The sequence below is a fragment of the Mrakia frigida genome (assembly GCF_051309035.1).
Source record: "Mrakia frigida strain ATCC 22029 unplaced genomic scaffold BDY24scaffold_7, whole genome shotgun sequence".
Taxonomy (NCBI): Eukaryota; Fungi; Basidiomycota; class Tremellomycetes; order Cystofilobasidiales; family Mrakiaceae; genus Mrakia; species Mrakia frigida.
This window is the reverse complement of record NW_027481274.1, coordinates 790,482-802,409: the sequence shown is the minus strand read 5'-3', so window position 1 is coordinate 802,409 and position 11,928 is coordinate 790,482. Positions and strand designations below refer to the sequence as shown.

General features: G+C 55.0%; 3 protein-coding genes across 3 annotated transcripts; 1 reads left to right on the top strand and 2 right to left on the bottom strand.

Annotated features, from left to right (window-relative positions):
* Positions 1 to 933: 933 nt before the first annotated feature.
* On the bottom strand, positions 934 to 4,381 carry BDY24DRAFT_270411 (AAA ATPase domain-containing protein). Its single transcript, XM_076636904.1, has 12 exons — positions 4,082 to 4,381; positions 3,910 to 3,935; positions 3,363 to 3,829; positions 2,910 to 3,283; positions 2,097 to 2,842; positions 1,960 to 2,028; positions 1,741 to 1,900; positions 1,564 to 1,671; positions 1,485 to 1,497; positions 1,181 to 1,418; positions 1,075 to 1,108; positions 934 to 1,010 (listed from the first exon to the last, which is right to left on the bottom strand). The coding sequence occupies exons 1-11, from the start codon at positions 4,273 to 4,275 to the stop codon at positions 1,095 to 1,097; spliced, it is 2,409 nt and encodes an 802-aa protein (XP_076498968.1). The 5' UTR covers positions 4,276 to 4,381; the 3' UTR covers positions 934 to 1,010; positions 1,075 to 1,094.
* A 241-nt stretch (positions 4,382 to 4,622) lies between these two features.
* Positions 4,623 to 8,166, top strand: BDY24DRAFT_382266 (glycoside hydrolase family 13 protein). Its single transcript, XM_076639478.1, has 18 exons — positions 4,623 to 4,886; positions 4,986 to 5,084; positions 5,173 to 5,312; positions 5,386 to 5,419; positions 5,500 to 5,630; positions 5,704 to 5,786; positions 5,865 to 5,938; positions 6,007 to 6,052; positions 6,109 to 6,166; positions 6,231 to 6,280; positions 6,364 to 6,378; positions 6,456 to 6,678; positions 6,780 to 6,798; positions 6,882 to 7,078; positions 7,166 to 7,227; positions 7,333 to 7,379; positions 7,533 to 7,715; positions 7,823 to 8,166. Exons 1-18 carry the CDS (start codon positions 4,818 to 4,820, stop codon positions 8,075 to 8,077), a joined length of 1,785 nt encoding a protein of 594 aa, XP_076498967.1. The 5' UTR covers positions 4,623 to 4,817; the 3' UTR covers positions 8,078 to 8,166.
* Positions 8,167 to 8,238: 72 nt separating this feature from the next.
* On the bottom strand, positions 8,239 to 10,326 carry BDY24DRAFT_382261 (uncharacterized protein). Its single transcript, XM_076639477.1, has 4 exons — positions 10,251 to 10,326; positions 10,092 to 10,149; positions 8,912 to 9,683; positions 8,239 to 8,840 (listed from the first exon to the last, which is right to left on the bottom strand). The coding sequence occupies exons 1-4, from the start codon at positions 10,255 to 10,257 to the stop codon at positions 8,418 to 8,420; spliced, it is 1,260 nt and encodes a 419-aa protein (XP_076498966.1). The 5' UTR covers positions 10,258 to 10,326; the 3' UTR covers positions 8,239 to 8,417.
* Positions 10,327 to 11,928: the final 1,602 nt, after the last annotated feature.

The following is an 11,928-nucleotide window of genomic DNA, read 5'->3' as shown; positions in this document are numbered from 1 at the left end:
GGGGGGGGGGGGGGGAAGGCTCACCCTCGACGCGGCCTCGAACTGCTTTAAAACCCCAGAGACCTCGGAAAACAGCTGAGCGAACGAGAAACACAGAGATCGAAGCTTCTGCCACGTCATCGGGTCCGAGAGATCGACGATGCTGTCGAAGACGCGAAGGTAAGCCATGGACGAGGTGAAGGAGGCAGAAAGGGCTGATCGTTGGGCGGCTCGGAAAGCTACAAGCAGGAAGAGGTCAGAAAGGCTCAGACGGGTAACACGGCGTTCGTTTGATCTCTTACCCAGGTGTGCGAGCTCGTCATCGTCGTCGGTTAGTCCAAGAGATCGTCCAGCGACGGCGTTGTCGACGGCTTCAAGGAAGAGAAGGAAGGTAGAAGAGTCGGTCAGGAAAGAGCGAACGATAAATCATTCTGCTAGAGACAACACTCACCGTCGTAGAGGTAGTTATCAAGCAGACTAGGGTGACGAAGAAAGCGAGAGATCTTGAGATGGGTCTCCCCTCGAGCCCGAGGAGAGAGAAGCGAAGCAGCGGCAGCCTACCAACAACGAGAACGAGAGCGAGGAGTGAGTCAAGGAACGAAAGATCAGGAATGTTGCATACTTACAAGGTTCCGATCGTGCGTGAAGCGAACCCTCGACCCGTTGATGACGACGAACAGGCTGGCGAGGTGAAGCAGAGTCTCCGTCGAGCGTTGAGGTTTCCCCAGCAGCTCTGCCAGGTCGGAGAGTTCGAATCCCGAGGAAGGTAAGAGCGAGAGGATCTGCAAAAGGGAGGACGATCAGTCGATGTCGTTTGAAAGGGGGATGAAAGAAAGAGGGGGAGGAGAACGGCGAGGAAGAGGACGAACTTGCAATATTGACAAAACCTCCTCCGGAAGAGTCTGAAGCCTCTTTCGAAGGTAATCGTCCACTCCACCACTCGAAGAGTGGTTCTTGAGACTGAGGAGGTTGTAGCTGTCGAACTTCCAACGAAGATCCTCGAAGGAGAAGCTGATGACTCCGTCTCGGACCTGCAAAAGAACGAAGAGAGAGTCGACGACTGTTTTTCCGAAGGCGATGATCTAATGGACTCACGAGGGAGCTGACGAGTGACCTCAGGAAGAACGGGCTACCTGGAAGGGAAAGGATGGTCAGTCCTTGAGAAAATGGGCTGAGGGGATCAAAAGAAGAGAGAACGAACCGTCGGTCTGGGCGAATAAAAACTCGACGAGAGTCGAGACCGACGCATCGTCCGAGGAGTCCCAAGCGAAGCACTCCCTGAGGAAAGAGGCGACACCATCGAAATCGAACCGTTCGAGGCTGATCTCTGTCGTCCGAGAAGAAAGTCGAGACGAAAGTGGAGGAGGAACGCCGCGTTGCTCGACTCGAAAGAGGGAGACCACGAGAACCGACTTGAGAGGTTTCGAAGGCGATTCAAGCTACGAAAAAGAGCCAAATAGATCGGTTTCTGTCCGCCCGACAGGAGAAGAAGTGTTAAAACGTACGATGTCCTTCCAGCTGTTGGAAAACGCAAAACAGAGGTCAATACTCGTCGCGACGAAGGAGATTTACACCTCTACTCACAGCTTCAGCTCCTCCGGCCCGAGCCACTGAGCATCATCCAGTACAAGAACGAGGGGTCTCTCTGAAGTGGCGAAGAGCTGGATGACTCGTTTGCTCCAGATTCGGAAGCTGATGGAGGAAAATTAAAGTCAGTTCGTGTCTCCGAAGTCGTGCTCTTCCTCCTTCGACCAAACTCACCCTTGAAGCATGTTCTCCCAATCGACAGCCTCTCCGGGGTTGGACTGGGTGTCGGACCCGAGGAGGACAGATCTCCATTCGGAGGAGATCAGAGAGAGAAAGACGGAGGGGAGAGCGTGCAGGATCTTCTCGCGCCAAACTTGAGCGTCCTCCTTGGGGTCTGTAAACGAAAGTGGAGGTAGAAAGCGGAAAAGCTAAGGAGGGAAGGACACAACTCACCAGAGAAGACCCGATCCAGAAGAGACTGAAAGAGCTCTGCAAACCCCGAGAGCGGTTTGCTCAAATGCTCTGTTGCGAACGACGAGAGGGAGAATCAGTCTTTCAGTCCGGAAAGAACGAGCACCAAAGATACTCACGATCCAGTTTCGCCCATCCGATCAACGCAGCATGACCTCCCTCTCTCGTCTCGAGTTCCTTCGCCCACAGCTCCACGAGACGGCTTTTCCCAACACCACTCACACCCCACACGGTCACGACTCCCGCCTTCCCTCCAGTCTTCGGTCTTGATGCCGACGTAGAGCTACTGAGTCCTGGTTTCATCCTCGGCTCCTGCTCCTCCGGTTCCTCGATTCCGTACTCCAGGACGTCGTCGATGTCCTCCCCTCCCAATCCTGATCCACTCGGCGACGCGACGGCCTCCCATGCACGACTGAGAGCCTTGAACTGATCGTCTCGCTCCACCAGCTTGCTCGGAAGACTGAACCTCGAAGACCTGTCCGCTTGACCGACGACGAGTTGGGAGAGATCACCCCCGACGAGAGCGAGATCTCGGAAACGACGAAGGTCGAAGAGGAGGGATTGGATGGAGGAGTAGCGTTCGTCGAGCTCTCTTGAGAGGCACTTCATGATGATGGAAGAGAGTTCGATGGGGAGAGAAGGTAGGTCTGGTAAGGTCGAGTCGGGGATGGAGTGGGGAGGAATGATGTTTCGGTTGACGTGGTCGGCAATGGCAGAGAGGACGAAGTCGTCGACATCGGAGGGAGAGGAGGGTTCCGATTCCGTCTTCTGGCCAGTTGTGACTTCGTAGAACAGGACTCCTAAGGAAAAGATGTCTCCAGCTTCGGTGACTTGACGGGAAGTGAGGGTCTCGGGTGGTAAGAATCTGAGAGAAAAGGACGCGTCGCGTCAGTCGGGACACCTTCGAGTACGCTCAGAGAACCGAGACTGACCTGAGATGCTTCCTGATCACGTTCTCGTCGTAGAGTCCTCCCAAATCCTCCGAGACGGAATCCTGAAGACGACGACCTTGTACGAGGGAGGCAGGGTGGGAAGAATCGGACGACTGTCGAGAAGAGGGGACGAGTGTCGAAGTGGGAGTCGGAGTCGCAGACGGACGAGTCGCCTCTTTGTGAGAGAGCTTGTTCCAGCTGAATCCTGGGAGTTGAACACAGTCGGCTACTCTGATGAGTTCCACTCGGGGGAGGAAGGAGGGAGTTGCGTCGAGGGAAACGATGCCGAGGGAGGTTGGGACCGTTGGTTCGAGCGAGACATGGAAGTATTCTGGTCGTGCCACAGCGATAGCGACTCGACGTTCGTGGAGAGCCTGCGAACATGATAAGTCATAACGGACAGGAGTCAGCTCGACGTGGATAGCGATGGGGAAAAAGAAGGACAGTGCGAACCTCGACGATCTCCGCGACGCCTACGAGAATGGACGACGCCTCCCCGTACCTCCTTAAAGCTCCCAACCTCTCTTCCTCCTCCAGAGGAGCCTCAGTGCCGTTCTCCATCTTGACATCCCCCTGATAATCGAACTCTCCAGACGGTTCGACGACCAGCTTCCTCCAGTGAGCTTCGAGAGACTCCGCGTTGGGATCTGAAGGAGGAGGTCTCGAAACGACCCAGGCTCCAAATCTGTCTTCCCAGCAGGCCAGGACGCGATCCATGTAGGGCACGGCGAGGGAAGGGGGCGGCGAGGAAGTGGAGGAGAAGGTGTGGTCGGTGTTGGTGGATGGGAGAGGAGGGTCGAAAGGGGAGGTGTTGGCGTTGGAGGATGTTCTGGAGATGGATTGGGAGGATGGCGGGTGGAACTTTTTGGTTTGATGAAAGGCTAGACTGAGTTGATAGTTCCTTCGAAAGTGGGAGATGGCTGAGAGAGGAGAGGGAAGGGGAGGAGGAGGAGGTCAGCTCGTCGTGTTTGGTTTTCCCACCAATCTCCTCCCAACGAACCTGCTGCGTTCGACGCGAGAGCGATCCTAGACGAAGCGTAAATAATCACAGGTCAGTTTCCGTTCAGAAAGAATCGGAGAGGCGAAGGAGGTCGACGAGACCAAAGGGGAGGTGACGAAGGAAGGAAGGAAGGAAGAGCCTGAGCGGAGGTCAAGGTCAACGGTCGACTCACCTGAAGGTGACTTCTACAGGCCACTCTGTTCCTCCTCGACAACATATCTCAGCAGGAAAAAGCTCCGTAGGCCGATAGATAGCAGTTCCCGTAAGCCTGGCTTCTCTGTCGTCCGTTCCAAGTGTAGGAGGTGAGGTGAAAGACACTGAGGTGAGCCCCCTTCCCTCGAAGTCGACCACGGAGGGAACGAGCATCTACAGCAAGTTGAGGAGTCGCGATCGAGCGAGAGATGAAGAAGAGGGTAGGGATGGAGTGAGAATCAACAGGGAGAAGATCAGGGAAGGATTTCGAGGGAGTTGGGGGCCAGAAGAAGCAAGGTATATCCCTTCATGAAACCATCGGCGCGGCCTCTGTTTGTTCGGATGACCCTTCCTCCTCGGTAATGTTTCTCGTAGAAGAATCAAATGTGCGAGAGGATCAACTCTCGAATCGTGCAAATCTTCCTGGACGAGCTCAATTCGGAGCCGGTGAAAAAATGAAAAATGAGCTCGGCCTTTTGACCTCCCTTTGAGCTCCCGACATTTGCTTCTTCTTCCTTCAACCACCACCCTCCACCCTCCCTCTTCCTCTTCCTCTCTTTTCCATTTAGTGCCTACCCCTCTCGCCTCCCCCATCAAGCTCAAAGACAACCGAAATCTCCCCTTTCCTTCCAGCAGCAGCCCAATCTCCCCGAGCTCACCTCCATCTCTCCTCCCTCCGCCTTCTCCTCCTCCCATCTTTCGTTCCTCCCTCTCTTATGCCAGCTCCCTTTCCAACTCCCGAAAAAGCTTGGTGGAAAGAAGCCTCCATTTACCAGATCTACCCGGTACGTATTTCTTTTGTGCGAGATCAGCTCAGCCGTTCGCTGACCTTGCTCTCTCTCGGCGAAACTACTCTTCATCGACCTCATCGACCATCTTTCCAGGCTTCCTTCTGCGATTCAAATGGCACAGGAACCGGAGATCTGGCTGGAATCACCTCCAAGCTAGACTATATCAAAGGACTTGGAGTCAAGTGCATCTGGGTGCGTACTCTCAAACTCTACGAACTTTCCGAGCTCGAATCGAAGCTCACTTTCCTTCTCTCCTTTTCCCTTCTTCTCTCCGTCTCAGCTCTGTCCCATCTACGAGTCTCCTCAGGTTGACCTCGGTTACGACATCTCTGATTACAAGTCCATCCACTCCCCTTACGGGACTCTCGACAACTTCGAGACTTTGTTGAAGGAGACGCACGCTCGAGGAATGAAACTCATGTTCGTCCGTCTCGTCTCTCGTCTCGTTCGACCCTTTGTCTGACTCCCTCTTTTCGGCTACGTCTTTTTGCAGCATGGATCTCGTCGTCAACCATTGCTCAGATCAGGTCAGTCAATTTCACTGTGAGCTCAGGACGGACGGCGAGCTCACGATTTCGGCCGGTCCCTCTTTTGCCTTGACGTTCAGCACGCCTGGTTCAAGGCCGCTCGTTCTTCTAAAACCGACCCAAAGCGAGACTGGTTCTACTGGAAGAAGGGAGTCGTAGATTCTGAGAGTGGGAAGTTGAGAGAGCCCAACAATTGGCGTTCTGTGTTCGGGTAACGTCCCGAGATCCCTCGACCTTCTTCTTCTTGTCACTTTAACCGGTTTTGTACTCCTTCGTTTTGATAGAGGATCCGCTTGGACGTACGACGAGAAGACCGAAGAGTACTTCCTTCGATTGTTCTGTCCTGAGCAACCTGATTTGAACTGGGGTGAGTCCTCGATCAGAGAGCGAAGCAGACGCGTCGCTTCGAGGGCTGACCTTTCCTTTCTTGACGTCCGACTCGCAGAGAACAAGGAGGTTAGAGAAGCTGTTTACGAGACGATGCGCTGGTGGTTGGATAAGGGAGTAGACGGTTTCAGAGTGAGTTTCCTCGCTTCGACTTATCGTTCTCGACGCGTCCTGACGAGCCTCCTCTTTCCTTCCCTCAGATGGACGTGATTAACCTGATATCAAAGACCGACGGACTCCCTGATGGTACGTCAGCTTTTTTCAGTCTCTCGTGCCCGTACCTGATCTCATTTCCCTCACAGCCAAAGTCGTGGATCACACTCAATGGACTCAACCGCCTTTCGAGTTCTGTGCGAACGGGTGAGTTTCGCCGTTGATACTTTCATCTCTCTTGGTTTCTGATCACTTTTTCTTCTTCTTCCAGACCTCGAGTACACGAATTTCTGCAGGAGATGAACCGAGAGGTGCTTTCGAGTGAGTCGTTCTGCTCGACGCGTCTCTCCTCCTCCTTCAGCTTCGCCGTCGCTGATTTTCCCTCTCTTTTGCGGTCCCTCCAGAGTACGACTGCTTGAGTACGTCTTTCTCTCCCCTCCTTCACGCTACAGCAGCGGAAGGACTTGTCGCTCTGACCCTCGACTCTCTTCCTCAGCCGTAGGCGAGATGCCATTCTCGCATGACACCCAGTTGTACATACCCTACACGCTTCCGAAGAACAACGAGCTCCAGATGGTGTTCCAATTCGAGATCGCAGACATGGACGGAGAGCCTGAGTCTCCGATGAGGGCACGGAAATGGACGCTCTCGACGCTCAAGGAGATCATCGGACGTTGGCAGGTCGATATGATCGCTGCTGGAGGTTGGAACTCTCTATAGTACGTTCGCTTCTCTGCAATCCGATCGGACCCTCCCATATCTCTCTCCTTGGAAAACGAGAGGCTGACCTCTTTCGTCCGTCTTCGTTCTCGTTCGACAGCTTGGAGAACCACGACCAGGTCCGTCTTCGCTGCTAGACCTGGCTCTCCACCTTCATCTCTTTGTAACGCTGACACCCGAGTCACTCTCCCCGACCTCCTAGGCTCGGTCCATCACCCGTCTCTGCTCGGATGCTCCCGAGCACCGAGCCATCGCGGGAAAACTCCTCGCTATCCTTCACTCCTCCCTCAGTGGGACTCAGTACATCTTTCAAGGTCAAGAGCTCGCTCAGATCAACGTTCCTCGATCATGGGGTGAGGAGGAGTACAAGGATATCGCCACGAGGAACTATTGGAACTCGTTCGTCCTCGCTCTTTCCTTGTTTCGAACGCGTTCGTTCGAGGAAGCTGACTCCCTCTGTTTTCCGTTTGGTTTCGGGAAAATCAGCGTACTTGAGGAGAGACGGTCCAAGACGGGAGAGGAGAATCCTGACATGTCTGATATCCTCGGTTCGTCTCTCTCTGTCTCGTCTCCGGTTCGTCTCGACGCGTCGACCATTCTGATCGCCCACCCTCCCTCCCCCCCCGTCTTACTTTTTTCCTTCCGCCCTCCAGCTCAATGTCGTCAAAAATCTCGAGACAACGCTCGAACTCCCATGCAGGTGAGTTCCTGCTCTCTTTCCTCTTCCTTCCTCCAACCCTTCGTCCTCCTGACCCTCGAACTAAACCCTCTCTCTTTCGTCTTCCCTCTACCAACCTCTCTTCCTCTCCCTCCCTGCCCTCCTTCTTTCCCTACCCTCCTTCTCACCTCGCAGTGGTCTCCCACTCCCAACGCAGGCTTCACCACCTCCGCTTCCCCGTGGATGCGCCTTCACGACGACGCCCTCAACGCCGACCACTTCCAAACCTGGAACGTCGAGACTCAATCTGCCGACCCGAACTCGTGCTTGAACTTCTGGAAGACGATGATCAAACTGAGGGGGGAGAATCAGGTTCTCGTGAGTTGCCCGTCGCTTCTCTTTCCTTTCGCTCGACGCGTTGAAGCTGAAACTGAAACTGACCGGGTTCGTTCCTCGTTCTCGTTCCTCCCCGCGCCGATTCGTAGATCTACGGAAACTTCACTCTCCTCTCCCCTTCGGACGAAACCATCTTTGCGTACACGCGTCAGCTCGAGGATCAAGTTGCGCTCGTGGTGATGAACTTTAGTGCTGAGCCGACGACCTACACCATTCCGACGGAGGTCGAAGGTCTGGAAGGTGCGAGGTTGCTCGTTGGGAATGCTGAAGGAGAGGGGAAGATTGGGGAGGGGTCGAGGGAGGTTGCGTTGAAGGCGTGGGAGGGGAGGATTTATTTGCTTTGAGGAGTCTGAGCTTTGCGTTGGCGCGATCGATGAGGGTCTTTCTTTTGTCGTGAAGAGAAAGGGGAGGGACAGGATGCATGGGAAAGATGGGCATGATTTGAACGTCGTTGCAAAAAGTAGAGAAGAAACGAAACGAAACGAAACGAAACGAAGAAAGGAACGAGCAACGAAAAGCAACCCAAAAGTAGAACGAGGAAAGGCGGAGGGAGGGAGGGAGGGGTTAAGTTGAGAGGATGAACATGAGTTCCGAGGTAAGAAGAGACGAGGTCAAACCAAAAAAAAAGCATAGCGTAAGGAAAGAAGCGAAACGAGACCGAACCAGAACCTCGACGCGTCCCGCTCACTTCCCCTCCTCCGCCTTGCCCTCCCTCAACAGATCCTCCAACCTCTCCTCCAGCCCCTTCCCAAGTCCCTCCCTCTCCCACTCATCCCCAGCAACCGCCTTCCCTTCTCCAACCACACTAGCCGGAGGACTGCCAGCACTGATCTCCGTCGCCGCGACGACCTTTGGGCTCTGTGCTGCCGAAGCAGGGGAGGAGATGGACGCAGGAAGGGACGCTCCCGAGGTGATGGAGGAGAGGGAAAGGGTGGAGAGAGGAGGAGAGACGATGAGGTCCTGAGGGGAGATGAAGGAGAGTCGGTGGGCGTTTGGGTGGATGGCTGCGTTGGTGTTGTTGTTTGGGAAGGGAGAGGAAGGCGAGGCGCCGAGAGGTGGGGAGGAGTGCGTTGAGTTTGGATCGGAAGTTGGGATCAGGGTTGGGTGCTGGGTGAAGGAGGAGAAGAGAAGTCAGCTTCGAGGGAGAGAAGGAAAGAGAAACGAGAGACGTTACTTACATCTTCTCCAGGCAAGGTCAACCTGAACCCATGAGCGACATCGCCAGCGTCCATCATCCTCCCAGCCTGTCCCGTCAGACTAACCGTACTCGATCTTCTCTCTCTGCCTTCGACACTCCCAGTAAAGCTCATCACCGGACTTCTCTGACCTGAGCTCGTCCCTCCTCCTCCTTCTCCGCCAAACAAGCCCTCCCCTGGTCCTGCTCCCGCTCCGTACGACCTCCGAATCGATCTTCCCGAGGGCGATCCACTCCTCGAAGGACTGACGACGAAGACGTCTTCTCCTCTCGAGTTGGAGAGAGCTTCGATGGCGTCGTCGAGAACGGTCGGGAAGACCTGATCGGTTGCTGAAGCTCGAGCGTGAGGGTGATGGAGGACGTGCGAGGTTGGAGAAGCTGCTGTCAAGGAGGAGGAGGAGGAAGCTTTGACGGGACTCGCAAGGTGGTGTAGAGAGGACGAGTGGGTGATGGCTGTCGCTACAAGAGGGGACGAAGTGGGTGGGAGAGCCGAAGAGGAGGGAGGAGGGAGGAGGGAGCTGGAACCGAGATCGAGAGGAATCTCTATATCCCTCTCAAAGATGGCACTGTCAAAATCCTCCTCTCTCGAAAGAGCGTGATGAGTCGAGACGGGCGAGGAAGGGATCGATCCTGAGGAGGTGGAAGGGTGAAGGAGGGAAGGAGGGAGGTGAAGATGGGGATGAGGCGAGCCGGCTCTCGAGGAGATGGGAGTCTGACCTCGAGTGGGTGTACGAGAACCGATTCGAGGAGAAGTTCTAAGAGAGGGCATCGTACAAGAAGAAGAAGAGATCAAGCTGGGTCAGCATACAGCTCTGTCTCTCTCAAGAAGGATGACGATTCCCTCCAACGAGAGGAGTGGGATGACAAGGAGGAAGAAGGAGGACGAGGAGAGAGGTCACAACCGTGGTCGTCCCTTTCTCGCAGCTCCATCCCAGAAAACACGGCTCTTCTATTTCTCAACTCTCCCAGGGTGACAGCATGCTCGTCGTCCTCTCCCGTAAAGTCTGCGCAACTTCGAAAACCTGCTCTTCCTCGTCGAAGGAAGGAGGAACGAGCGAGCTTCCGTCACCCGTCCTTTGCTTCCACCCTCCCTCCCTTCCATCGCCCCGTTTCCCGTCCTTCAACCGACCCCAAACAGCGACACAAAGAGACTCTGGACTCACGGAGGTTCCCTAGGATCGAGCGAAAGAGGAGGATCCACCGAAAGAGGAGAGGGAGAGTCTGGATCGAATCGAAGGAACGAACCAAAGCTCAAAGTCAGCTCCTCTCCTTCTTCTCTTCTCTTTCTTCTCCATGTCATCCTATGGTATGATGAGACTCACGAGGCATGATCGAGAGAGCTTGAAAGGGAGAAGAGGGGAGGGCTGGATGTCGAAAGGGGTTTCGATGCGGTCGTCGTGGTTGGGAGGAGGAGAGTTCGGAACAGAGGGAGGGATGGATTCGGCGAAGTCGGAGGACGTCCGTCCATTTTTATTATTTTCTTGGGGGATTTCGGGGCTATTTTTTTGATGGGACTCTCATTGTGGGTTAAGATAGATTGGCGATGCAGTCTGATCTCTTTTTCAGCGAAAACGAAAGGGTTCACAGTGCGAAAACGAGGGAGACGCGTCCTCTGCGTCGCTTGTTTTCCCTCTCTTCTCTCGTTTTCGTCCAACTGGTCATAAAATCATAAGCACCAAACTCTCTCGAGTCTACCTCAGCCGGCTTTACCAAAACCAAACCTCCTCTACAGCAGCCAACCCTGTCTAGTCTCTCCCGCTGTCCTCTCCCTTCCCTCTCTCCTCCCTCCCTTACTTCTCCCACCAAACCACCACCTCCCTAACCTTAACCCTAACCTCCCTAAACCTCCAAATCTCCTCCCTCTTGACCTCCCACCGTCCATGTTCAAATACTCCTCCCTCCTCGAAGCCATCCCCATGGTCCTGCCTCTTGATCTCGAGCAACCCCTGCTTCTCGCCCTCCCTCCCCAGCAACCCCTTCCCCTCCCTCTCCCTCTCGATCCCCTGTAAACTCCTCCTCATCAACTTCCAGAAAACCATCCATCCATCTCCCTCCTGCTTCCCGCCGCCCTGTTCTTGTTCTCCCTCGACGCGCACCTCGACCGCCTCCAACACGATCTCCAGCTCGCCCTCCCAATCCAGCAAGCCTTCCAGATTCTGAAAGAAACTGCCCGCGAGCAATCTCATCTCCTGGATCGTATAAACCCATTTCACTCGTTCCAGCGAAGCCGTAGCGAGCGAAGCAGGGAACGGGAAGATCGAGTACGGAGGGTAGTCGGACTCGTCGGGTGGATGGAGGTCGGTCGAGAGGAGCGTGGAGGAGAGGAGGTTGGTGTAGGAGGAGAACATTTTTAAAGGAAGGTAGGCGATGGCTGTTGAGCTTTCGGTGTTGCGGTGGGGTGGTGGGAGGAGAAGGAACGAGGAGGACGCGTCGAGGGAGGAGCGGGCCGGCGGATGAGGCGAGAGGACGAGGTGATAAGGGTTGACGGCTATGAGAATCGGGAGGATGGAAGCGAGATGGTTTCGATGGACGTCCAAGTGGAGGGTTTGAAGGTTTGGGAACAGGTTTGGAGGGAGGGAAGGAAGGAGGAGATCGGGGAGTTGAAGGAGGTCGAGGGACGGGAGGGTGGAATCGACGGTGTAGAGGGACGTGGAGGGTCTTGCTGCTGCTAGTAAGTCCTTGGAGGAAGAAGATCGAGGAAGGAAGTGACGTCCCAAGTAGAGATTCTTGGAGTAGCTGAGAGGAGAGATCCGTTGTCCGTCGTTGGAGGGAGGAAGCGGGCAGGAGGTGTGAGCTTCGAAGAAGAGTTGGTACGTCCTTGGGGATCCTCTGAGCTCGATGGAGTGGTAAAGCTGTTTCGTGGCGGGTGTATAGAGAGCGGTAGAGACGAGAGCGATGGAGGCGAGCGTGGTGGGCGAGGAGGAGAGGAAGGGGAGGATACAGGAGAGGATGTCCAGGTTGAGGGAGGGAGGAGGACGGGCTGAGGAGGAGGTCAGGAAC

Bases quoted from the DNA above. Each gene is read 5' to 3' on its own strand.
- BDY24DRAFT_382261 (XM_076639477.1), bottom strand. The intron at 9,684-10,091 runs GTGAGTCCAGAG...GCCCTCTCTTAG, and splicing joins CTCGATCCTAGGGAACCTCC to AACTTCTCCTCGAATCGGTT. The intron at 8,841-8,911 runs GTAAGTAACGTC...TCCTTCACCCAG, and splicing joins TGACCTTGCCTGGAGAAGAT to CACCCAACCCTGATCCCAAC.
- BDY24DRAFT_382266 (XM_076639478.1), top strand. From the start codon at position 4,818: ATGCCAGCTCCCTTTCCAACTCCCGAAAAAGCTTGGTGGAAAGAAGCC. The intron at 5,787-5,864 runs GTGAGTCCTCGA...TCCGACTCGCAG, and splicing joins GCAACCTGATTTGAACTGGG to AGAACAAGGAGGTTAGAGAA. The intron at 6,053-6,108 runs GTACGTCAGCTT...TTTCCCTCACAG, and splicing joins GACCGACGGACTCCCTGATG to CCAAAGTCGTGGATCACACT.
- BDY24DRAFT_270411 (XM_076636904.1), bottom strand. From the start codon at position 4,275: ATGCTCGTTCCCTCCGTGGTCGACTTCGAGGGAAGGGGGCTCACCTCA. The intron at 3,830-3,909 runs GTTCGTTGGGAG...CTCCTCTCTCAG, and splicing joins TCTCGCGTCGAACGCAGCAG to CCATCTCCCACTTTCGAAGG. The intron at 2,029-2,096 runs GTGAGTATCTTT...CGTTCGCAACAG, and splicing joins CGGATGGGCGAAACTGGATC to AGCATTTGAGCAAACCGCTC.